The 25,459-nt window shown below is 56.2% G+C and overlaps 1 protein-coding gene across 1 annotated transcript; it reads left to right on the top strand.

Moving 5' to 3' along the window:
• On the top strand, positions 1–24,252 carry SARDH (sarcosine dehydrogenase). The gene is made up of 20 exons (XM_050907971.1): positions 1–316; positions 933–1,111; positions 1,668–1,847; positions 2,457–2,580; positions 2,773–2,873; positions 4,315–4,419; positions 4,893–5,022; positions 7,314–7,400; positions 7,528–7,618; positions 9,668–9,809; positions 11,471–11,554; positions 12,011–12,124; positions 12,680–12,818; positions 13,438–13,551; positions 15,088–15,235; positions 15,598–15,691; positions 20,664–20,826; positions 21,153–21,321; positions 21,787–21,922; positions 24,072–24,252. The coding sequence occupies exons 1-20, from the start codon at positions 1–3 to the stop codon at positions 24,195–24,197; spliced, it is 2,742 nt and encodes a 913-aa protein (XP_050763928.1). The 3' UTR covers positions 24,198–24,252.
• Positions 24,253–25,459: the final 1,207 nt, after the last annotated feature.

Below are 25,459 nucleotides of genomic sequence, written 5' to 3'. Positions count from 1 at the left end.
ATGTCCTACATGAGCTGTGCGTTGCGGGCGGCCGCCCCCCGCCGCCTGCCAACCCCCTGGAGAAGCCCCCAGCCCTTCAGCAGCGTGACGGGCCCCACGGCAAAGAAGAGCGTCCCGTACCAGAAGACGCTGAAGGAGGAAGGCTCCAGGACTGGGGAGCCCAGCCGGTCCCTGCCACCCTCGGCCGAGGTGGTGGTGGTCGGGGGGGGCAGCCTGGGTTGCCAGACCACCTATCATCTGGCCAAGCAGGGTGTCACCAGCGTCGTGCTGCTGGAGAGGGACCGCCTGACCTCGGGCACTACCTGGCACACGGCCGGTGAGGTGGTGGGCACAGCGCGGGTGCTCCCGGGGGTGGGGGCGGTGGGGGCACAGGGATGCCCACGCTTTGGGATGTGCTGTTTTCCATGGAGTGGATCCGTTGCGCAGGCTGGCTCCAGATGTGTTGGAGAGTTTTGGCTTTAAAAGTGGAGAATTTCAGGGTTTCTGTTTTTCCTTTTGGCATAACTTTTTCTTAAGAAAACATCCCCCAAATTTTCTTTTTTTTTAAAAAAAGTTTTATATGACCATGGGAAAACTAAACAGTTTATTTCCACACCTTTTTTTTTTCTTCTTTAATCCAATTTTCTTTGGCAGGGAGGGGGGAGCTAGAAGAGGTTAATTCCATAAGCTTTTTGGGGGTTTTGTGTCTTTTGGGGTAGTCTGCACCAGAAACCCTTCCTTCCCATTCATTTAATGCCCAAGGAAAATAGAAATCGATGATTTGTAGCGCTCCCACGTCGCCACGAGATGGAGCAAGAGCCCCGGCAGGGTGACACACGCCACGCGTGGGACGGCGGGGCCCCCTCTGCATCCCACTTCGGGTGATGGGAGGGGTGGCGGGACCACCTGTCCCACCCGTGGGCTCTGTGTGTGTGTGTGTCTCCCCACCCCAGGTCTGCTGTGGCAGCTGCGTCCCAGCGACGTGGAAGTGGAGCTGCTGGCGCACACGCGGGACGTGGTCAGCCGGGAGCTGCCGGCGGAGACGGGGCTGCACACGGGCTGGGTGGAGAACGGTGGGCTCTTCATCGCCTCCAACAAGCAGCGCCTTGACGAGTACAAGAGGCTCATGTCGGTAGGGAGAAGCTCCTCCGTGTCGTCCCCCCCCTGCCCCGGCCAGCTGGGCCGCAGGAGGTGACATTTATCTGCTGCCCGTGGGAGCAGGGCTGGGGGTCCCAGGGCTGCGGAGCCCCCGGGGTCTCTGAAAGGCCCGTTCCTCCCTGCCTTCCCACCCGGAGAACTGCAGGTGGCCTGGGCTGAGCTTCCAGGGCAGCCTCCTGGCTTCCGTAAGGCTGCTGAAATCAGGCAAAATGCTGGCAAAGTAGGCAAAATTAAATCCAGCCATGGATTTTTGCCCTTTCAGACAGTGGTAGCATCTTTTTTCCAGTTGTACAGGGGTGGTAGCATCATTTTTCCAGCTGCACAGGCAGCTTGCATGCGAATACGGGACCATATTCCCTGAAATCTGTGCAGACCATCCCACCCCACACAGAATTTCGGGCTTGCCTTGGGGCAGCATTTGCCTCATCTGGGAGATGAACATGTCCTGGGGGTCTTCTCCTCCAGCAGCAAGTGATGAGCAAAACTTTCGTTGCCTGCTTGAGCTCTCAGTTTTCTTGTCCGGTTGGCAGCTGGGGAAGGTGTACGGTGTGGAGTCCTACGTCCTGACCCCATCGCAGACCAAGGACCTGTACCCGCTGATGAACATCGATGACCTGTACGGCACGCTGTACGTCCCCAAGGACGGCACCATGGATCCAGCTGGTACCTGCTCGACTCTTGCCAGAGCAGCAACTGCCAGAGGCGCTACGGTAGTTCCCAATTAGTAATTAGTAATTACTAATTAATGCCTGTTGACCCTGGGAGGAGATTTCATCCTCTGCTTTCCCCAGCTCCTTCTTTTCCACCGGAGCAGAGTTGGTCCTGCAGCATCAGGTCTTTGCCCAAGGGTGTTGTCCTGTACAGCTTTGATGGCTGCTCGGGTCACAGCAACAAAGCTGGCAGGAACCATGAGATCCAGGGAAAACATAGGACAAAAAAAAAGACCTTTAGGAGCGAGACAAAGCAGCAGGCAGATTCCTTGGGAGAGCAGAGGTTTTAGGGTCAGGTAACGCAATCCGCTCCTCAAGGCAGGGACTACCAGCTCATCCTTGCTGCGTTGCTTAGCTCATGTGTGTGTAAGTAATAAACACCCTCTGCAGCTGTGGGCGCACAGAGCAGCGGTTTAAGTCTGCAGCCGAGGAGGGGTATGTTGTTATCAGCAGTAACAGTAATAGCTGTTGGGAAAGGGAGGTGGCCAGTGCCAGACTGCTGCTTAGATTCACCTTTCCCAGATTTGGGGGGGTAGATGTCAGACGAGCCGGGTCGTCCCACCGCCTTTGCGACCCTGCGTGACTCTGCTGCCCTTCCTCTGCTACCAGATCATCGAGAACTGCCCGGTCACTGGCATCCAGGTCAGAGCTGACGATTTTGGGGTGAAGAGGGTGTATGCGGTGGAGACGGCCCACGGGACCATCCAGACTCCCTGTGTGGTGAACTGCGCAGGTACAGGGTGCAAAGCACGGCAGGGAAGGTGGGGGACTGGGGCTGTGGCCGCAGGGCACAGGGTGGCTTTGCATCCCGTGAGCCAGAGGGTCTGCATCAGTCCTTGTCCCCCCCATCTGGCTGTCACCCCCAGACCACCACAGGTCTCCGGAGGACGGAGAGGTGCTCAGCGTGGGGCTGCTCTCTCCGCAGGCGTGTGGGCACGAGCCCTGGGCCAGCTGGCCGGCGTGCATGTGCCGCTGGTGGGGATGCATCACGCCTACGTGGTGACCGAGCGCATCGAGGGCATTCAGGTCAGTCCTGCATGGCTGCAGATCGGCTCCTCTGCTCTGGAGGAGAGCGCTGGCTGCTGCCCCCCTGCACACAGCAGGGCGAGGAGGGAAATACCCCCCCGGGACCCCCGGACCTGCGGGATCCCACACATATTCCTGCCTTCAGCGCAAGCCTGCGCTGCCAGGTCAGGCTCTGCACCCAGGGAAGCGCACACCCAGCAGCTTCTCCTCCTAGCAGCACCATCAGACTACCTTTAATAGAGTCATATTTAATATTTAACAATGTTATGACTAGCAGGATAATTTTCTTTTTTTTTTTTGTCTTGGTAGAATTATTGTAGGGTCTCTGATGTGTTTGGTGTCTGATAGCAGCGTTAATAAAGATGCCAAACACTTTCTGAACAAACCCTAGTCCCTGGCAGGCAGAGGTGTCCAAGCATTTCTGAACTCTCCCAAGAAATCTGTTCCTGCCGTTCGGCTACGGAGAATTATTCAGGAGTCGAAGGAGATTTCATTCACTCAGGCACCAGGGCTTTGAGGGTGACACATTATTTAGTTTCCATCCCACTGACACAGTCTGTGTCTGATTTTTCAGTCCGAGGTGCTTCATTTTAAAAAGTGCTGGTGTCCATGATTACATTTATATCCCAGTAATACCACTGTGCCATACAAATGGAGTGAGAAAGAGACTTTTCAGAGAAGAGGCTGCAGCTTGCAGACCCCGGTGCCTCCTATTCAATCCACTTAATTCCATTTATCAATGTGAAACACAGTAGGCCCTACACCAATACTTCCGTGGTATCTAAATGTTTCTCTATCCATTATTCAGGAGAACAAATCCCTCATTCTTTGCGCACTGCTGCCCGCGTGTTGTGCTGTTGCATCCTCCTGCGGAGGTGGGTGGCAGAGGAGTGATGCTTTCCAAGCTGGGATCAACCGCAGCGGCTGCTCCTGCTCCCCTGAGCATCCCCGGTGCTGCCTGTGCCGCGGAGGAGCAGCCGGAAAGCCGAGGTGCTGCTGCCCTGGTGCCTGTGCGAATGCACCCGCAGCATGGCTCCTGCCCGCAGCGCTGGAGTTTGCCGGCTGCTAATTAGGCAGGATTTGTGCAAGACGGCTTCCAGCTTGGGTACCTGGGCTCAGGCCTGGTAAACGGGCACGCTGCCCGCAGCATCGCTGCCTGTGTAAGCCGCTTTGCCCGTGGTTTGGCCAGGTTTGCTGGAGCTGACCTGGGTGCCTTCCTCTTGGGGCAACGCGGGCACCCAAATTTCAGGGCTGAGGGAACATTCACGCAGCCACCGGTGCTCCCGTCCTCGGTGGGTCACTGCTGCAGGTGCCGACTCTGTGCCCCAGACCACGAGCTCATCCCGCTCAGCCTCGCCAGGGTGCAGCCGAGGCGATGTTGGGGTCTCCCCGCAGCTCTCGGCCCCCTCTCACCCCTCTGCTCCCCCTCCCCGTTTTTCAGAACATGCCGAACGTTCGCGATCATGACGCCTCGGTGTATCTCCGTCTCCAAGGCGATGCCCTTTCCGTGGGTGGATATGAGTCAAACCCCATCTTCTGGGAGGAGGTGAGCGATGCCAGGAGGTTTTTCCGGGCGAACAAGGCAGGTTACCAGGGAACCCACCTCGGAGGGGTGGGCGCAGGCGCGAGCGCCTCGGCCCCCAGCTCCTGCGGGTACCAACCTCCACACGGCCGGTGGGGAAAGCACAAGACAGCGTCTTCTCTTTGGGTCTGTCTGTGGCATAGATATGTGATGCAGAGGCAACAGGAATGAGACGAAAAGGCTGGGCTGGGGGGATTGAGAGGCCACTGTGCGGTCCCTGCCCTGCTGCACCATCCCTTTATCCAGGTGCAGGTGTCTTAATTTAGGCTCTGCCCCGGACCTTTGGCTTGGCTGGGCTGTTCATGAAAACCCAAAGAAACCAGAGTCTGCAAAGCAGCCTCTATTTTCTACGGTGTCCAAGGCTGCCAGAGCTGAGAAGTTCTTATGCCATTGGCTGTACTCTATTTTGTGCCCTGATTCCTGTTTCCCACCTTCAGGTATCTGAAAAATTTGCTTTTGGCCTGTTTGATCTGGACTGGGATGTTTTCATGCAACACATTGAAGGTGCCATCAACAGAGTACCAGTGCTGGAGAAAACGGGCATTAAATCCACTGTCTGCGGGCCAGGTAATGTGGCTGCAGTGGTACGGTGGCAGCTGCGTTCCCCCAAGGATCTTGCTGGAGGCAAAGGGAAACTTCATATCCTGGGGAGAAGAAAAACTCTCTGAACGCAGAGAAAGCGGCTGTGGTCTGGCTGCAATGGCATCATCTGCCAAGGGGTGGCATCCCAGGCTTAGCCTAGGTGGAGAAATACCGGGGGACTTTGTTGCCTTGGTCCAAGCCGGGGGGTGGCTAGCGCAGATTTACAACCGAGGTTGTGGCCACTGCACTGGGGAATTAAAGGGCAGATTTTTTTCAAGCAGTGGCCATTGTTTTACCAAGTGGTATCTTATATTATTATTTTTACTACTTGCTTCTGGGCTGATGACATTGGATTTACCCAGATTTACATCCCAGGCTGTCTGGTGTGGAGTTGAAGGCCATAGCATCGCCGCAGCGGCAGCTGAAGGTGATGCTGGCCATTGAACCCAAGCCCTGCACGCTTGGTTTGGCCTTGAAATCCACCACATGCTAAAAAAAAAAATTAAAAAATCCTTTTTTGCTGTAGCACTTAAAGGGAAACCCTCGAGGCCCTCGGGGAGGGAGCGGTGCTGCTGTACAAGGGGAAAGTAGGGCACATCTCCTGCCCCGCAGCAGATAAAACACGACATGTACAAGGTGGATGCCTTGGCCGTGGGTACGGCAGGTTTGATTAAACTGCGGTGTAAGCAGAGCTGGTGGCCTCCGGTGGGGAGCTGACTTCTTATAGATAAAGGTCTAGTATTGGTAGTACAGTAATGTAATTTCCAAAGGGTCAGCGCTCCTCCTTTTCTGCTTCTTGTTTTAAACCAGCAGCTGGTTTGCTTGTGACATCTGAGTCACGCTGGGCTGAAGCAAATAGCAAACACTTGTCCCTTCTGCTGTGCGGTAAATATTTCACCACCATAACAGCTACCGCGCTGTGCTTCAAGCGCAGGGGACAAAAGCAGACCAAACTGGGGTGGTTTAAGCTGTTTCTGTTCTGGCTGCTGATCCAACCCTGCAGCCGAGCGGGCCAAGGTCCCATGTGAGCACTCAGCGTCCGTCCCAGTGCAAAGTCAGCAGGGCTGGCGTGCACCACTGGTGAAGGGGAGGTGCTTTGGCTGTTGCTCCATTAACTCAGCGAATTTGTAGCCTGGTGTATCGGTATGGGGATATTGGCATGTGAGAAGCTGCTTTGGTGAAAGTGGAAATATTCTTCTGGCTCTGCTCTTGCCTTCTCCTGAGCACAGAGATCATGGGAAACAAGCTGGGCATTGCTGGGCGGGGGAAGGACCAGACTGAATTCTGTCTTCACTCTCTCCTTTCACACGGATGGATGAACCACCATAAAACAGGGAGGAGGATTGCACACCTCTGTCAGGGTGTTTTGCTCCATCCTCCCTAGCGGGGATTTGCACGGGGGCCGTGGTTGATAGCCCTGTGAGGAGCAGGAGCTGGCAGCATGAGACATCATTAGCACAGGAGCCTTGGGTGACATCAGTAGCAATCCCTCAGCTGAATAAAGTAGCTTAAATTCATGAAATTTCCCAGCAGAAATTCAATGAAGGTGAAACATAATCATCATAATGAAATATGGCCCAGATGTTGAAGAGGCAACAAACAGGTCGGTGCAGCCCCCTTGACTCGGGGATTGGGAGAAAGCAAGAGGCTGCTTCAGCCACCGCAGCGCCTTGTGCACCTTCTGGTTAGGGATTCATTCTGCTTCACAAATTTTCAGTCTAAACCCTAACACGATCTCACTCCCCTCACAGTGCTGGTGTGCAGCGAGTGCTGCTGAGCTCCCCAGGGGTGCGGTGGGCACAGTTACCCCAAGCCCAGGGTCTCGACAGTGCAGGGACAGACTGTGCAATGCGCAGGGCTGCAAAGGAGCTGCCTTGTGCCACCAGCGCCTGCCTCTGCCACCGGCAGTGCGATCTGCATATGTATGTGTGTGTGTGCATACGTGTATACTCATGCAAGCTTCTGAAGCAAATATATCTGTATGTATGCATGTATATTTGCTTCAGGAGCCTGCACAAGACACCTGCATGATGCTGGGCATCCCAGTACCAGGGCTGCCTGGGCGCTGTTGGAGAGGCGCAGGTAGGGGATGCCCGAGCTGAGATGCCGGCAAGTGCTCGGTGTTGGTCCAATTCTGGGCCCATTGACCTCTCTGGGAGCAGAGGCAGGCCAAGACCAGCACGGGAAGCTGTAGGAACCCTGCTCCTGAAGTGTGTGATGTGTCCCCAAAACGCCTGTCCTGGCCTTGCTGGCACATCCTCCTCTCTGTCTTGCAGAGTCGTTCACAGCTGACCACAAGCCGCTCATGGGGGAAGCCCCAGAGGTCCGAGGCTTCTTCCTCGGCTGTGGCTTCAACAGCGCTGGTAAGAGAGACCTGAAGGGATCACACCTCGGGCGTCCCAATGCGGGCATCGTATCCTGGGCAAAGCCCGGCACCTACAGCCGCGCTTGGCCTCCTGGCCTCATCTGGCTCCTTGCCTCTTCCCTCAGGGATGATGCTGGGAGGCGGCTGCGGGAGGGAGCTGGCTCACTGGATCATCCACGGGCGGCCGGAGAAGGACATGTATGGCTACGACATCAGGCAAGTCACCCCGGCTGCCCCAGGTCCCTGCAGGCTGCGGGCTCCTTTGCTGATACCCCTCGTCCTTGGGTGGTCCTGGGGGATGGGTTTCGAGGCAGGGCTGGATGCTGGCATCGGGAGTGGGTGTCCAGGCAGCATCTGTGCCACAGCCTGTGTCCCTCTGAGGAGCTGGAATCAATTACTCTCAATGGCTTTAATGAATTTACACGTGGGGTTTATCTCATTTGCCTCATTCCACTTCTACGCAAACAGCTTCCATCAGACGCGAGGAGATTGCGGTGATGGGAAAGGACAGGGTAATTACGTTTGGGTTTTGTTGTTGTTCAATTAGTGCCGTGCCTAATCCTCTAAGTTAATAATCGAGGGTGATGATTTCAACAGGAGAAAGATTAGCTTTCCCCCCCCTGCAGCGTGACATGGGCCAGGAGTTTTGACTGTGCAGATGTTGGTTTTGTAATTGCTTTTGACTTGCTTGATTATGTTTGATTGGGTTTGGGCTTTCTTACAGCACTGCTAGCGACAGCAACCACCTTGTCAGGGACAAAGCTTTTAAAATCATGTCGCTTTAGTGGCAAAGCTGGTAAACACCAGAGGGGAGTCGGTGCTGGTGCCTGCAGACGTCAGCAGGAGATGCCTCCAGCAACCTTCCTCCACCAGCCCTGCAGCCGGGCCAGCGATGGGCCAAGCCTGGGAAGGAGAAATCCCCGGGCAGGGCAGGCACCGCTGCACCGTCAGACGGGCAGGTTGGCACAACCGCAGCCATTGTGGGGCTGACCTGTGCCGTGGGACCCCAGCCCCGCTCAGACGGCAGCCGGGGGCTTTCCAGCCCTTGCATCTGGATTACCCGAGCATCCTCCGTATCCTGTCTGCCCTGTCGTCAAGCTGGTGTCAGTCCCCTTTTTTTCCTTTTGGTGACGATTACTAAGCTCCTCTTTAAATAACTCCCTTTTCCGCACATTTAAATATTTATCCTCTCAAAACAGTCGCTGGTAAATATTTCATCTGGCAGCTGTTGCTCCTCTTGCCGCTGTCAAAAATGCAGCGCGTTGGTGAAGGGGCTGGGGCTGACGAGGCAGAGAGGGGTGCCGGTGACATGCCACATGTCACCTGCTGCCTGTCCCATGCTGGCAGAAGAGGCAGCTGCCCTCGCAGCGAGCCCACGGCTGCTTTTGGGGAGCATCGCTTGCATTCCTTGTGCTGCTGCAAGGGCTCAGCCCCGGCGCCTCTCCTCTGCACTCAGGCAGCGGAGAGGGAAGCTGAAAGTACTGTTTTAAAACTCCCTATAAATGACATTTTGTCTTGCCTTTTGCCTGCTGCCTGCCTCCCTTTCTCCAGACCTGGGGGCTTTGGGCTGGAGAGGAGCCAGTGGTAATTCAGAGAGCTGTGCTCCCCTGCCTGCCGAAGCCGGAGGATGGGAAAGGTGCCACCAGCGCCCGGGGCTGCTCTCCGTGAGTTATAGGTCTCTGGTAATAATAACCTGAGCGTGTGCTGAGCTGGCACATTCCTTCAAGGAGCTTTTCTGTTTGAAAGATGAAAATATGTCAAACAAATTTAAAATGCTTGGGGTTTTATTTATCTTTCAGCCTAGGGAGAATTGGATGAAAAATGTAAGGAATGTCCAGGGCTCGCTCCTTCGTCAGGGCTGTGTTTAAACCTAGGCTGTGCACGAGGCGTGCTCTGAGGCCGGCCCAATGCTGAAGCGGAGCAGAATTAACCTCAAGTTTCCTATTTTTCTATTTTTTTCCCCCTAACAGGGCTGTATTCTGCTCCCAGTTGCTCTGGGGTAGATGTGCCTGGAGCAGGGCTGGGGAGCACGGTAGGGGCTGCAGCAAGTGCCCAGCTCCAACGGGCAGCGCTGCGGCATGGCCAGCACCAAGCCCCGCTTGGTTCCTCTGCTCTCCTACCCGTGAAACGGGTGCAGGAATAGCAATTTTGCACCACAGCAGCTGCATCCACATCTGGGTCTGGCCAAGAGGGCCGTGCCCGGGGGAGGAGGCACCTCGTGAGCTGGTGGGCTCATCCAGACGCTGCCCTCTCCCTGCCTTCCAGGAGGTTTCACCACTCCCTCACCAACAACAACCGCTGGATCCGGGAGCGGAGCCACGAGTCCTACGCCAAGAACTACTCCGTCGTATTCCCCCATGATGAGCCGCTGGCGGGGCGCAACGTGAGGAAGGACCCCCTGCACGAGGTGAGGATGCGCACCCCAACCCGGGCTGCCAGGCGAGGAGTGATGGGAGACCCTCGCAGCATCCTTGCAGCAAAAAAGAGGTGGCAAGGAGTGGCTGCAGCCGTATTGCTCCCCAGACCAGCGTGCTGCATCCGTGCTCCCATCCATCGATCCTGGGAAGATCCCTGCTGAATCCCAAAGCTCGCTGGGTGCACGCTGTGAGGGTGCTGGGGCCACGGACAGTTTAATGGTAGAGATGCCAAGCATTCCCGTAATATTTAACTTAGCAGATATGGCTTAAGAGCCTGATGATGGTTGCAGGGCAAGGGAAAAGTGGAGAGAAGGGTTCAGAGGTTTATTTCACTCACTGCTACTCCGGCTCGGGGGCAGTTGCGAGGGCTGTGGGATGCCGGATGCTCACGGCGATCTCCTGCCCGCTGCTCACCATGCCTCCCTTGCAGCTCAGCAGCAGCTTTTCCTCCCCAAAACGGTGTCTCACGATGCGGAGCGAGGCTGGGGCACGGGCAGGGATGTGGGAAGAGTGGGGAGCAGCTGTGCCTCCACAGAGGTGGTTTTGCCGGCACCCCCTAAGTCCCCGCTGGTTTTGCTCCCTGTAGCTGCCAGCCAGGGCTCCTCCCTGCTCCCACCTTCGCCAGCTGCTTCCTTGCACGAATCTCCATAAGTGAACGCTTTCAAGATGTAGCACTTGAGAAAAAACCCAGTTTCCAGTGGTTCACTGCATCAGCAGCGTTGCAGCAACTGCGGCTCAGAGCCCCCAAAATCACCCACCGCTGCCGAGATGCTCGGAGTGACCCGGGGCTGGTGCCTCGTCCCACCCCGTCACTGCCAGCCCCAGTCCCAGCCCCAGCAAGGAGCAGCCACGTTTCTCGAGCCCATTTCTGCTCGTCACTAATTCATATCACACCATTCCTCTTCTGATGGAGAGCAGAGGCTCAAGCAGTAAAACAGACATCCCTCCCCGTCGTCCCCCGGTGTTTGGTTGACAGTTCAGTTGTTTTCTGTCACCGAGGATGCAATTTATTTTTTAATAGCATGTCTAATAAGCGATGCCCATTTGACTGACAGCCTGGTATTTATACATGCAGCTCCAGAACATGTGCTGTGTTTTATAAATAGGCACTGAATCATTTCTGAAATGTTCAACAAAATCTATTCTTTTCCGAACAGAGGCACCAAACAAAAATATCTTAATGGATCCCTAATTAATTGCATGCAGAGAGATTTTCCTGAGAGCACAGAGGAGGAATGAGAAGGTTGCCATATAAATCTTAAATGTTATTATATAATTAGTCTTATAAACATCAGGGGGAATCTTGCTCTCTGGACTTAGCATCTCTCGATCAGTAATTCGTGCACCGTAGCGCAAGCTTTGGTGGGATGCACAGCTGGGCTGCCAGAGTCCTGCCCGTCGGCTGCCATTGAGGCAAATACCTTTCTTGGGGGGGGACAAAAATATCAGGCAATTTGCAGGCAGCTGGGGTTTGCCACTGTTTTAAAAGACAAACTGCAGAGCTGATTTTGGCTGCTGATAGCCAAAGCCAAGGGGTCACGAGTCAGGTCTTGAGCATGCACTAGAGGAGAGCAGCCTGGGCGCTGCTCAAAAAGCAGTGAAAAGGCTTTTTTAACCATTTGTTCCCATTTCTCCGGCTTTGCTTGCGTAGGAGCTGCTGCGACAGGGCTGCGTTTTCCAGGAGCGGCACGGCTGGGAGAGGCCCGGCTGGTTCAGCCCTGGGGGAGCAGCCCCGGTAAGCATGGCACGCGTTTCGGGGGGGCGTTCAGCTCGGAGGGTATCGGCTGTGCCCAGCACATGTAGGATGCATCCTGTGCGTGCAGGGTGTGTGATCTCTGCAAGCAGTTGCACATCTCCAAAACGGGTCCATAAAAGCTGTTGGGCTTTAATTCGCTATAACAGCAGTAAGAGGGAGATCAGTATGTGCATGTTGTGTGTGTCTGTCTGCCCGTCCCTCTGCAACAGGCAGCATCTGCCTGCAACACCCCCAAACAACAGGCACTGATCTCACTTCTGTATATTGAAGAGAGCAGTGGGCAGGGATGCCGGGGTGGGGACCCATCACTGCGGGCAGGTCCTGCATGGACCCGTTCCTCTCCTGGCATGGGGTGAATGCAACTGGGAGCAGCCCCTTGGCTTTGGCCTCACATCGTCTTCCTCACTGCCCCCATCTTCCCGCTTCCCCCCCCAGGTCCTGGATTATGACTACTACGGCGCGTACGGCCAGGAGCGCCACAGGGACTACACCTACAACCGGCTGCTGGGGGACGAGTATACCTTCGACTTCCCCCCCCACCATGACATCGTGAGTGGGGGGGGCAGGCCCCCCCCCGCGGCCAAAAACCGCTGGGCACATCTGGAGCCGGGGGGGGTTAGGGGCAGCAGAGCCCGTGCCACACTGCTGCTTTGGGTGGAGTTGGTGAGGCTCAGAGGGAGGGGAAGCAGCAAGCTTTGCCCAAAACTGGGGAAAATGCTCCAAAAAGATTAAGAGAAATGTGTGGCCTGTGCTTGGAAACCTCGGTGGAGAGGCCATGGGGATTTTACTGCTGCTTTATTAAATGAAAGAGTTGAGACTTAGCTTGGGGGAAAAACCCAATTTGATAAAATTTAACTATTATTATTGATAACTGTCACTGTGTTAGTGAGGTAAGGAATGGGATTGAGCATACAGGATGGCCTGTCAGGCTTGCTCCATTTAATACCTGATTTTTCAGGAGTATTTTGAAGCTGTACAGCCTTTAAAGGCACCAGGCTAGTGTCCTGGTATTGTTTCCCATTACATAAACGGTTTTAATGTGTGTCTCCCTTTGTGGAGTGAGAATATGGCTCAACTTCAGCAGTGTGTTTGCTTTAATTGTAGATCAAGAATGAATGCTTAATGTGCAGAAATGCCCTGGCTCTCTTCGACATGTCTTATTTTGGGAAATTCTACCTGGTTGGGCCTGAAGCAACAAAAGCGGCGAACTGGCTGTTCACTGCCGATGTGAGCAAAGCACCAGGTACCGGCTCAGCCCCCTTGTTTCGGCTGCATGCTCCCTCTGCTGAGCGCTGCCCTGGGAAATCACATCTTACACCAAAACAAACCGGGAGGGACCCAAACTGGCTTTTCTTTTAAATGCTGCTTTTGCAGAGGGTATGGGAAGCGTGTGAGAGCGACTGCTTTCCCTGTCCTCACCAGAGGCTGGCTTCTGCTCTCATTCGCACTGGGACAAACGTTGCTCTGAGCTGGGGGGGTGAGAAAGGAGGGGTCTGGCCCTCTGGCTCCAGCTGTGGCTCACAGCTGGAGATGTGATGGATACTGGAGTAAATCAAGCACAACCCTTGCCAGCCACGGTTCACACAGGGAGAAGCTGCCTCCTTCTCTGGGGCTGGGAGGCAGCTTATGGCATTTCCAAGGATGCGGCTTCAGCTCCTCACACAAATCTGAAGGGGAAAAAGCCCAGCTCCTGTCTCCCTCCTGGTGCTGGGAAATCCAGGGTCGGTCAGGGCATACCCAGGCAGTGGCAGCTGATGTAGCAATGAGGACTACATTTTCCTGGTACCCACCTCCCTCTGCCGGGGCCGCAGCTCCGTGCCGGGGCAAACTGATGGGCAGTGGTGCCCGTCTCCTTCTCCCAGGCTCGACCGTGTACACCTGCATGCTGAACAAGCGGGGCGGCGTGGAGAGCGACCTGACCGTCAGCCGGATCAGCCCCGGGGACCCGGCCTCCCCCCTGGCCCCCGCCTTCGAAGGTAAAAGCCCTGAGCAAGGGGATGCTGGAGTCGGGCGCGTTTCTGCAGCCGTCGTGGGGCTGAGGGGGGATCGCAGGGTGGGTTTAACCTCTCGCAGTTCAGCTCCCAGCCTCTCCCGCTGCCTTTTTCAGCTGCGTCAATGCACACAAAGACCTTTCCAGTGCCGGAAAGCCGTGGTGGCAGGTTCGGTCCGAGGCCCGCCAGCTTCTCCTCCATCCCCGCAATGCTCGGGGGGGCCGCAGGCGTGGGGGTGATTGCATTTACCTAATGGCAGCCATCTGGCTTTTTCCACCTCTGCCCCTCGGTCCCTGTAATCCAATTATTTCCCTTGTCCCCGGGGGCCTGCACTGCTCATCGGTGTTATTGGGTTTGTCCAGCCCCGGCTGGTGGCTCTGACCTCTCCCCAAGTCCTTATCAGCTGCAATAAAGAGGAATTGAAAGGGAGCAGAGCAGTCAGCCCAGAGGGCAGAAATGGCATTAGGCAGCAGCAGAGGAGGACACGGAGCTGGTCTCCGGCAGCGCTGCCAAGCACCGTGCCCGGTGGCACCGGGGCTGCCACCAGAAAGGAGGTTTGCATTCGAGTGGCCAGTGCCCACAGAGCCCTGTCCCCACGCAGTGTCACCCTCAGAGCTGCTGTTTGGAAGGGACCAGCCCCGCGGCGGTGCAGCCCCCACCGCTGGCCCGGGGTGGTGGGCGTTGCGATCTTGCCGCCTTTGCCCCGGCGTGGTCGGGTGCCAGTGAGCTCTTCCCTCCCCGTGGGAGAATTCTGCATCCCTCTCGTCTGGGGCACTCGTGGGGGACAGAAGGGTGACGAGAAGCGGATGGCAGAGCTGCAGGGTTTGTCGGGCGATGGAGGAGTTTAATTGCAGCAAAGTCTGTTTTTCCAATTACGGTAGGTGTCTGCACTTATCGTTATGACAGGTTATCAGAGAGTGATTTTGTAGTGGCAGGAAAGACAGAGGAAAGATTGATTACATATTAATCAGCTCTCAAACCCCATCCCTGAGGATTTTTCCACACAGGATTACTGACGAGATGAAATCCCTCTTCATATACAGTGCAGCCCCTGCACTGGTTGTGGCCTGGTCGCTGCAGCCCTCCCTGCTCCCACCTGTAGTTCCAGATTCCCTCCACACTTCGGCATCCGCTCTGTACTGGGACAAAAGAGCAGATGCTTTTGCTGTTGATCTCAAGGGACAAAGAGGTTTTTCTCTTCCCGTGATGCTCACAGGCACCTCCAGGGCTTGAACAGCTTTTTTTACCTTTTCTTCTTTCAGGTTTTAATGGTCATTTGGTTTTCACTGTGCTGAGCCCCACAAAAGGCAGCATGGATGTTAGCAGAGTCCCAAAGCCCTCCCTTGCCCCAGCACTATTTAACCCCCCCCTTTCTTGTCAGTCCCCCCGGGCTGTGCAAGCTGGAGAGGCTCAGGGCTGCAGCTCAGCCTCTGGAGAGCAAAACCAGCCCCGAGCTGAGCTGGGCATCACCCTCAGCCCTACGCTCTTGAGCCTGAAAGGCTGCCGGGGGGTGTCTTCCAGGGGATGGCTACTACCTGGCTATCGGCGGGGCCGTGGCTCAGCACAACTGGTCGCACATCACTGCTGTGCTGCAGGACATGAAGCTCCAGTGCAAACTCCTCGACTGCTCGGAGGAGCTGGGCATGATGAGCATCCAGGGCCCCCTGAGGTGAGTGCGGGGAGAGTGTCATGACCCCCTCCTTGCACCCTGAACATGGAGGGAGGGATGGATGGAGGGATGGATGGATGGAGGGATGCCTCAGATGCAGGCCAGGTCCGCGTGTCAGGCAGGGGTAGGTGTGAGCCCCATGGCAACAGGCGATGGTCTGGCTGGAGCGACACTCCGTTTGCTGGGGAATTGGCGTTTCTTTTGAGGCTCTCACAGCATGGCGTATCACCCACCTCAGCTCCCCTTTGGCGGGAGAAGTCTGTCTCGCCGACAAGACGAGAAAGCAAGTTTTAGTGATAACCCTCAGAGCAGGCTGGCGAGCTACGTCCTTTCACTGCAGCCGCTTTGCTGTTTCCCCACAGCCGCGTCGTCCTCCAAGAAGTGCTCGACACCGACCTCAGCAACGAAGCTTTCCCCTTCTCCACCCACAAACTCGCCGTGGCCGCAGGATGCACGGTAGGACGGGGCCGGCCCTCCAGCTCCCCGGGGAGGTCTGTTCACTGGGGTGACCGCCCGCCAGCCTGCGCAGCCGAGCATCCTCTGCTAGGGAACCTGTCTGCCTCCACGTTGCTGCAATGGGCAGCTGGGAGCTTTTGTTGGGTTTTTTTGTTGGAAAAGGCCAAAAACTGGGGTGTTTTTCTCCCCGTTTGCTTGCCAGGTGCCAACCTGCTCTCTCAGCCCGGCTGGCAGTGTCGTAGCCCAGACTGAGCTTGGGGAAGGGACATGGTGACTTATGGCTTTGCAGCAGTGTTGGAGGAACAAGAGACGCCTCCCACGGATTAGGGGCAAGCACTGGTGATAAAGAGATTTATCTGAGACTCTAGATCCCGTCCTTTTTCCCCTACTCATAGGGACGATTTAATGTAAAGCGTGTCAAGTACTGGCGGTAAGGGCTGGGCAGCCAGCGGAGCCGCTGTATTTGATCACAGGAGAAGTCTGACAACCTTAAGCTTTCTGTAAAAGCACAGATCATCCTGCATTTGCCCAGACTTCAGGGCTCACGTCAGCGGTTATGCAAGAAAAGCACAGAAATGGTAATGCTCCGTGCTGACACCTCGGGCTAAGTCCTTTGGGCTTGGGTGCCTGGTGGGGAGTCATGGGTGGGGGGTGCTGGCTGGCTCCTACCCCCACGATGCATCGCCTGGGCAGGCAGTGCCGGTGCAGGGTTTTGCAGACGGAGGTGAGCTCGCTTTGCCTGCACTGCCTGCCTGCAGCGCTGCCTGCGGAGCATGGGGCAGGCACGTGCATGACGTCCTGAGCGTGACAGTCCTCAGTAAGCCTCGGGAGATGCACCTTGCCCAGGCTGGCAGCCCGGCGCCTCTGCCGGGACCCGCAGTGATGGGTTTAACACATTGTGTGGCATCACTCGGAGGTGTCGAGGGAGGAAGGCTCAGCCTAAAGCGATTTGGTGTCATTGGCTGTGTGGCAAAGAGGTGGATCAGTCCCCGGGGTTTGCTGTGAGGTTTCGCAGCGCTGTCTGCTTGATTGGACTCCTCCATCTCGCCTGGTGTGGGGCAGTGAGAAAAGCACCTTAAATCTCTCCCTGCCTCACCCGGCGGAGATCAACGTGGTCTGAAGTTATCCCTGGGGAAAGGGGGTGATGGCAGTTCTTTGGGGAGTTTTGTCATGTGTGAAGCTGCTGATTTAGCCTGCTTGAAACACCCTAAGTAGAAGAGTTGGTGACCATGAAGTGTCGTTTTGTCAAAAGAGAAACGTTCTGGGAAAACCTGCTGCTGGCAAGTTTTGGTATCGGGAAAAAGCTTTTGCAAGGTTTGCCTGAGAAGCTCTGCCTTGGTTTCTTATTGATGTTTACCCCATATGAAATATTCCTTCCATTGCAAAAAACACCCCTTCGGAAGAGAGGGTCCAGTTCATACCCCATCCTTCCCATGGGAATCTGGGCAGGCAGCGGTCCCAGGGCATCCCTCTCCTGCTCGGAGGAGCCAGCTGGCAGGAGGGACGGTGCCGAGCGTTTGCTCTGGCTCTCGGGCCAGTGTCTGATGGGAGATGAAGAGGGTGAAGGTGCAGCGGTAAATCTTGTAAAAGGCAGCAGGAAAACAGGGAGCTGGAGGCAGGCTGGATATTAGTGAAATTGGGTTAAGCCGCGTGTGGCCACTTTTCATTCAGAATTAAAGTGGCTTTAATTCGAATGCAGCTGGCTGCTGAAGGGATTGCTGCTAAATCAAATTAAGGTTTCTTGATTTGTGAGCAAGAGCCTAGCCAGGGTTTAGGGCGGTTTAACTAAGTCACAGATTTTGCCCAACTCAGACGAATCCTCCAAACCATCACCATCAGTGCACCCTGTGCTCCGCGTGCCAAAAACCCACAGTGTGTCCGGTGTCCCCTGCGGGGGAACAGTGGCACAGGAGACCCAAAAGCCAATCCTTTGTTGCAGGTTGTCCAACACGTTGCATTTTAGTCTCCATCGGTGAGTTATAACCCTCCCCACGCCCTCCCCTGTCATGCCTGTGGCAAGCTGGTAACATCTCATAATAATCTATTATCCACTGGGAAAGGTGTATAAATGTTCCCATCTTCAAAAGCATGATTAGTTTATTTGCATTTCACTTCAAGTTTATAAAAAAATCATCCGGTCCTGTGAGGAAGGAATAGCTGGTAGAAATTTTGTGGCTTCTTTTGAGTGTAAATGCCCTGACTGTCAGAAAAAAAGCTTTCCCTGCCCGAGGGGTGTGCGAGGGCTCTGGGCTTGGGGGGGATTCCCTGCCTGCTACCGGGACCACCCTTCGGGAAGTCTCCTTCAGGCCCCCACTGCACGGTGAGCACGGGGGACTCCATCCCACACCGAAATTAGAGTAGGAGGGTTTCTCAGGACAGTGAGCTGAAGCCTTCGCTGATATTGTCACCTTCCAGGGGGATTAAACTGAACCCAACATCTTTAAAAAGTTATGGCTGAGATTTTCATGCATTAACTCAGTAGTTGAACAAAATCAGCTGGAGTGAAAGGAGAGTTCCAGCAGAGTTAATGACTCTAGAAATTACCAATTGGTTTGTGAGTTTATATATAGTGTCTCTCATTGTATCGAACAGCAGAGAAAAGTCCCCCTTTGAATTTCACTGCTGGATACAGGGTAAAGTTCAGGTTTTCATTTTCTAGAATACTGAAAAAGCTTTTGAATTGCTGCTCAAAGACCCAGGAATTGATGCTATTTCATAGCTCCAGTTGAAATCTAACAGAAAAACCTGTTGCTAGGGGAATTCAGCAGAAAGCCGGCAGGAGCGGCTGAGCCCAGCCCTTGACATCCCCCTTGGCCTCCGTGGTGGGATGCGCACCCCTGCCTGGGGTACACATGCGTGGGTGCAACCCTAACCCCTGCCTGTGCAAAGCTAATGACTGGCACCCCAATTTTCCCGAGCATACCTGTTTTCTATGGTGCACTGCTCTGCCTCACCGCTCTTGCCGGGATGCTCGTTCCCCTGGAGCAGGGATGGTTTGAGGGGAAGTTTCTCCCAGGAGTAACTTGCTCCTGAAAGTAAAGTGCACTTCAGCTGCAGCGCTGACTGCTGAGTCGCAGACAGGGTTAATGAGCCGGGAAGTTGCCTGTCAATCCCCAGAGATCTCCTGCCGTGATGAAGATGGTAGCTGGCTGCAGCGGCTTGATCTCTGGCTGTTCCCTAATTAGATGATGCTTTTTTGTGGAGTGAAAAGCTTCTCCGCACCCCTTGTGTCTGTGCACCTCGAAAAGCCTTTGTGCTTCGCTGCGGGGCTGTGGCAGGGACCGAAGGAAGGATGGCTGCCCGGCACGGCTTCTTCTGAGGAGGCTCAAAATAAATTACCAACGCATATGGTGTTCCTTCCTGTTCTCCACTTCTATTGTAAAGGTTAAGGCATCTTAAAAGCTGCCTTAAACTCTGCTTGAGGACATTATTTTTGCAGTGCCGGTAGAGCGCGGGGGTGCTGGGGGAAGCAAGGATGGATTTGGGTTCTCAGCCATTGTCCGCTGGCCGTCCTCACAGCGGAGAGCCCGGGCACCCCTTTGGTACTTCTCGTGCCTGTCACTGCCTGTTTTGGGCAGCGGCTGCTGTTGTCTGTTGTTGTTTACACCTGGGATCAGAGAGCACAACTGAGACCAGCTCCTGGTTGTAGTAAGAGCTCAGCAAACGGCAAGGTGCAGCTTCTGCCCCAACGACATCCAGAGCCAGCATGGGCAAGACAGCCCCAAAGCTGCGGAGCGTGCCTGGCCAACGGAACCAGCCTGGAAGTCTCTTCCTAGCTGAAAACTGCTTTATTAAGACTGCAGATGACAATCTGGTGTGAAACTCTTGAGTTAATCTCTCTCCCAAAGCGAGGTATGCATTTGCAGTTGATGTGCATCCAAAGGGATGAACTGGAGGGTTTTTTGTGGGGGAGGAAGCAGAGAAATACAAAGGGATGAAGCAGAGGGGAATGCAGCTCAGACTCAAGGGGTATCTACAAGGAAGGTACCCGAGCTAGGGTGGCTCCAGCTGGCCTGGAAAGCTTTGGGAATGCAGACTGTTTCAGTAGGGACAACAGGAGGATGCAGACAAGCCTGCCCGGGCAAGAAGCCGGGCGGATACGGGCAGGGCAGTCCCAGCACAGCCAGGAGGTCTGTGCCCCAGGAGTGCAGGCAGGCAGGCATATCTCCAAGGAAGAGGCTTCCCCTGAGAAGCACCGAGTCCCCTGTGCTGGTCTGCTCGTTCTTCTTTGGAGCTTCATGCATTCAGTGCGGAGCTAATTTGGCAGCAGAGAGTAACGCTTTGGGGCACAACCTCTGCTGGGGGAAACCTGAGCATCCCCCTGGGGTGAGCGGGGCACGGGTCGGGACACCGGGCTCAGTCCCTACCTGGGAGCATAGGGCCTTCGGGTGCCTCTGCCGTGGGAGCACCATCCCAAGTGGGGGACACCCCTGGGGGACAGCAGCCACGAAGTGCCCCAAAGCAGGACAGTCCTGCTGGGGACTGGCTTCCCCATCTGACAGGCTGATCTGGGGAGATGCAGGGCTGGGGGTGCCCGCAGGCTTTCTTCTGGCGTTGATGGATCAGCAGAGGGAGAAAAAAGCCCGGCTGGAGCCAGAGCATCACATCTAACCCCCACCCGGCTGGTTGCCACAGCCCTGGGATCAGTGGCCAGAGGATGCTGGACACAGCCCCCTCGGCTCGTTGGCCATCCCTCCTGGGTGCTGACGATAGCTGGGGATGCAGGGGCAGCAGGGAGCTGTGGGTTTGGGCTGCCAAGCTTAGGCTGTCCAGAGACAAGAAATTCAGTCTGACCCTGGCTTCGTGCACTAGGGAGAGCAAAGAAATGCCTTCCACCAAAGCAGGGCGTTTGCACAAGGTTCCCGGTGAGCCGGCTTTCCCCGCGCTGTGGTGACGGGCGGCTCCGTGGCCTCTCCCGTGCTGCACAGCCCGGCTCTGTCCGCAGGGGTGTTTGGCCTCTTACATTTCGCAGGTCCGTGCCATGAGGTTATCGTTCGTTGGCGAGATGGGCTGGGAGCTGCACGTGCCCAAGGCGGACTGCGTGAAGGTTTACCAGGCGGTGATGCAGGCGGGTGCCCGGCACGGCATTACCAACGCCGGCTACAGAGCGATCGACAGCCTCAGCATCGAGAAAGGTTTCTTGCTTTCCTTACAGCAGCACTCATTGCTTTGCCTCTGGCCGGGGAACAAGGGCAAATGAGTTTTTCCCAGCTTTGAGGGCGGGTTAGTGTGACTGGAGGTCTGGCAGCTACTGGCAGAGATGCTACCAGCCCCAGCACTCCTTGCTGAGACTTCCCCAATATGGGCTCCTCTCGAGGGTGCATTGTCCAGGGCCAAGTGAATCGAGGGCAACAGGGGTGTCCAAAAGGTGGGGGTGATGTCTTGGTCTCCTGATGCTGCTCACCCTGGGCTTGCTGCCGTGGCAGGGAGAGGCTGGGCAACCCACGCTTGCTCTCTGCAGGGTACAGGCACTGGCACGCAGACCTGCGCCCTGATGATACACCGCTAGAAGCAGGCTTAGCCTTCACCTGCAAGCTCAAGTCCGGCATCCCCTTCCTGGGCCGGGAGGCTGTGGAGGCTCAGAAAGCCAAGGGCATCTTCCGCCGCCTCGTCTGCTTCACCACCGAGGAGTGAGTACCACTGCCGGGCTCTGCTCAGCACCATGCAGCACCCAACACCAGCGGCCACCCCAGGATGAGCACCTTCAGCCATCCCCATCCACCCCTGCGCCTGGGCACGCACACGGAGCTCAGTTGCAAGGCGGCTCAGCTGTTTTCCATGCTCTAATTCCGTCTCTAATTTAAATCCCACCGCAAATTCCCTGCTGGATGTTTAATGGGAGCTGGAAATGGTGTGACAGGGAGTGGGTTTATCTTGTTTCACCCAGAACAGCGGGAGGTTTTGCAAATCGGGCTGGAGGGGCTTTGCCAGCGCCTGAGATCAGCGTGGGGAGGTTAACGAACCTGTGAGCAGCAGGAGCCCCAGCATGTGGGCTGGCCTGGGGCAGAGCCGGGGTCCAGTCCCCCCAAGTCTCTCTGCCCTGTGGGGTCCTGCAGTGGGGCTTTGCTGACGGCAGCTCTGCCTTCGCCTTGCAGGAAGGTGCCGATGTTCGGCCTGGAGGCGGTCTGGCGGGACGGCGAGGTGGTCGGCCACATCCGTCGGGCAGACTTCGGATTTGCCATCGACAAAACCATCGCCTACGGCTACATCCGTGACCCCGCGGGGGGCCCGGTGAGTACAGACCCCCTGCTGCCACCAGCCCCCGGGGACGGCTGCGCCTCATTCCCCACAGCGGGGGCTTGCTGGAGGGGGAGAGCGTAGCACTTGTTTGGTTTTGAAGCCGTATGCACAAGCTCATTGCAAACCGGCTGTCATCTGGGGAGCGAGACAGGGCAGCAGCCCCCCAGTGCTTTCCCCGCGGGAGGTTGGAGGGTGAGGGATGCTGCAGCTTGGCGGCGAGGTCGGTCTCACTGGCTGTCGCTCTGCGGGGCCCCGGTGATGCTCTCCGGCTCGAGCGCTGCCTCAGATGTTAATTGCAACCGAGTATTTAATTGCAGCAGTGAAATAACTTATGTTATAGGGAGCAATGGCCAATAGGAGCGCAGCAGGCTCTTAATTAACCCTGGGAGACTCCTGGATAGTAAATCAGATGCCCTCATTAAGCAGCGTGCTGTAGGCAGAGGCCAGGGACCCCATGTGGGGACAGAGGGCTGTGGATGACATCCCCAGGGACCCTCCCTGTTGCAAACCAAGAGCAGCGCATATGCTTGTGCTTTCATCCTCCTGCTTGCCTTGACTTGTAATCCTGCATCAGTGCAAGACTCCCAAGTCAAGTGGTTTTATGTTCCAGTTGCCCCCTCAGCCCCCGTGGACCACCTTTTCTCCCCACTGTGAATGTGCCCCCCTAGACCTTCCTTTCCTTTCCCCCTTTCCTATTCTCTCTCCTCCCTGTTACATCTTGCTCTCCTGGCCGCCCCCGCCTGCCCCAGGCAGCATGACGGAGGCAGCAGGATGGAGGTGGCGGGGGGACGGTCCCCTCCTGCCTCCAGCGAGGCACCGATGTGGCAGAGCGGCGCTGAGTGCATCCCCGCCGGGTGCATCCATCGCACCACTCTCCCCGCTCGCACACCCGCTGCAGGGGAAGCTCTGCTGCGGCAGCGTGCAGCGGGGCTGGCAGCAGGCAGCTGCCTGCTGGGCTTCGCAGGGGCCAAAATGGCAATGGTGGGGAGAGGCACCGTGTATGGGCGGTCGCGCCGTGGGGTCCCCAGGCCGGCCAGCTCCTTTGCGTGGCCGCTCTGGCTGGCTGCAGCCAGGAAGCAGCGCTTGTTACGCGGATGTTAATGTGCAGCCCTCATCTCCTCGCTCCCTGGGATAACTCCCACTCGGTTTGGGCAGTAATTGTGGAAGGAGGGGGGAGCTTTGCTGTGCAGGGAGGGGAGGTTGCTTGGGGGACCTGCACCGGGACCCTGCCCTATGCCATCCCCGACAGGGGCTTGGTGCTGGACCCAGACCCCACACCAACCCCGAGCCCTTGGAGGAGGGCACACAGAGCCCTCTCTTTGCAGCTCCCTGGCAGTGGGGTGCCCAGCACGGCTGCTCAGGGCCTTGCCATGTTGCCTGTGGCCCTTTAGTTTCCTTCCTATGGATATGGCCCTTCAGCAATGGGGTGTGATGCTCCCCAGCTCTGGGAAGGGGTGTCTAGGATGGGGATGTCTCTGCAGCATCAGGGCTAGAGAGTCAAAGGAGCAGAAGAGGTACAGGGGGTGAGGCAGAGAGGAGAGAAACAAAAATTCTCTTTGTTGCTGAATCACTGACAATTTCCAGGTGATAAAAAGACACCGGCATCGAGAGCCCCCAGCCCTTCCCTGCGCTGGGGTGTCTCAGCTGCCGGCACTGGGTGAGCCCCGCGGGCGGAGGGGACAGCTCACGCTCATCACGCCAAGCGGTGACATCCTGGCTGCCACCGTGGTCCCCTCCTGCAGCCAGGGCTGACCCCGTTCGGGTGTGCCATCCCCCAGCCCAGCCTGGTTGCTCTGGCCCCTCTGGCAATGAGCTCCCACAGCCTGGCTGTAAGCGCACCTTGTGCTGGGTGCCATTGAAAAAATCCATAGGAAAAAAAAAACAACCAACCTCCAAACAAATTAAGTACTGCATTCTTTTTATTTTTTTTTAGCTGAGTACTTTTAAAAATCTATTTTCCTCCTCTCCATGCATCCTCCTGGGATGGCAGAGCCGGCTTCTCTGCAGAAAGCAGATCTGTGGGGTGGGGTGGGAGCTTGCCCAGTGATGGAGCTGGGACGCTGGGAGGGGGCTGGTGCCCCACCAGTGCCTCGCAGCTCGCAGCACCTAACGGGGGTTTCGCCGTGGCTCTGCCTTGCAGGTCTCGCTGGATTTCGTGAAGAGCGGCAGCTACCAGCTGGAGCGGATGGGAGTGACCTACCCTGCCCGAGCACACACCAAGTCCCCGTTCGACCCGGACAACAAGCGAGTGAAGGGCTTTTACTGAGAGTGCGGCAGCGCGGGGCCGGCGAGCGGGTGCTGCGGATGCCGGAATGGGGAGAGGGAAGATGCCATTAGGAGCTGCTGGCTGAATTCCCGGCCCCCAGGTGCCCCAGCTGGCTCCGGGGTCTGCTGGGAGAGCCGGGCAAATGTCTGCAGCGAACTCATCAAGCAAATTTGGGTCAAATTAGAGGGGAAGAGGAGGAAGAGATTCCAAAAAGTGCAAAGATTTCGTTCCTGTGTTTTCTAAATGAAGCAGTACCACTACAGCAATAATTCTTTTCTATGGGTTAACTGGCCTGAAAACAGTGTTTTGCTCGACTGCAAATGAAGTGGTTTCAATTTTTTACTTTGCTGGAAACCCTTTCCCCCAAAATGTAGTTTCACACTGCCTGGAAATGAATTTTTCAGACTAACTCTGCTGTTAATACAGCTGTAGCCTCCAAACCTGTTGTCTCTCCGGTCCCTTGCTGCATCTGTCCCTGCTCTGATAGGTGTCACCTTGTCCTGGCTGTGCACTGGGGACCCGGTGCTGGCGTGGAAGCGCTCGTGGGGGCCACGGAGGGAAGGGGCAGGGAGCCCAGGGCCATTGCCCAAGCTCATGCCATGGACGCTCTGCCCACTGCAGGGTTCTTCTGCACCGTAAAATCGTTGGCTTTACCCAAGGGGTTTCCAGGCATGTTCTTCCCATCTCTGCAAGCACAGGTTCGTCCCTCCATCCCATCTTGCCCCGGTCACAGCCGGAGCTTCAGGTCCCCCTTTGGCAAAATGCTTCCCTGTGGCTCCGAAGTTCAGAGGGAGTTTAAGCACCAGCTTCTGTTGCCTTCAGTGGTAACTGGCACCTGAGGCCCTTTAAAAAAATCAACCCTGGGGTGCAAAACGTTCAGTGCCTGCTTCGATTTTGTTCGTGGTGCTCAAGTGCTGTGATGGCTGTGTGGAAGGTGGGGAAGGTCGATTCTCCCCAGACCTGAACGATGACCTTGTCCATTTGTGGGAGGGTGAGAGTAAAGGCAAGTCCCAGTTTTTGGCTGTGGCAATGGGAGCACGTTGGTGCCCGGGGTAGCACTGCCGGCCTGTGCCAGCCCCTGGGTTTGAAATGAGGAATACACGGTGGTGCCGGGGAGCCCCTTGATGCTTAACTGGAGAGAGATTCTTGTGTTGTGCCCCAGAGAATAAAAGAAACTCCCGAAGGCAAGTGCCGTTGGAATCTGGGTCCTTGCTGCGTGTGTATGTGTAGCCTCTAAATTCGTAGGAGAAGGCAAAGAGTTT

This window comes from Gymnogyps californianus, chromosome 18 (assembly GCF_018139145.2).
Source record: "Gymnogyps californianus isolate 813 chromosome 18, ASM1813914v2, whole genome shotgun sequence".
Classification (NCBI taxonomy): domain Eukaryota; kingdom Metazoa; phylum Chordata; class Aves; order Accipitriformes; family Cathartidae; genus Gymnogyps; species Gymnogyps californianus.
Note: the sequence above shows the minus strand (reverse complement) of the source record. Positions and strands in the feature narration are given on the sequence as shown.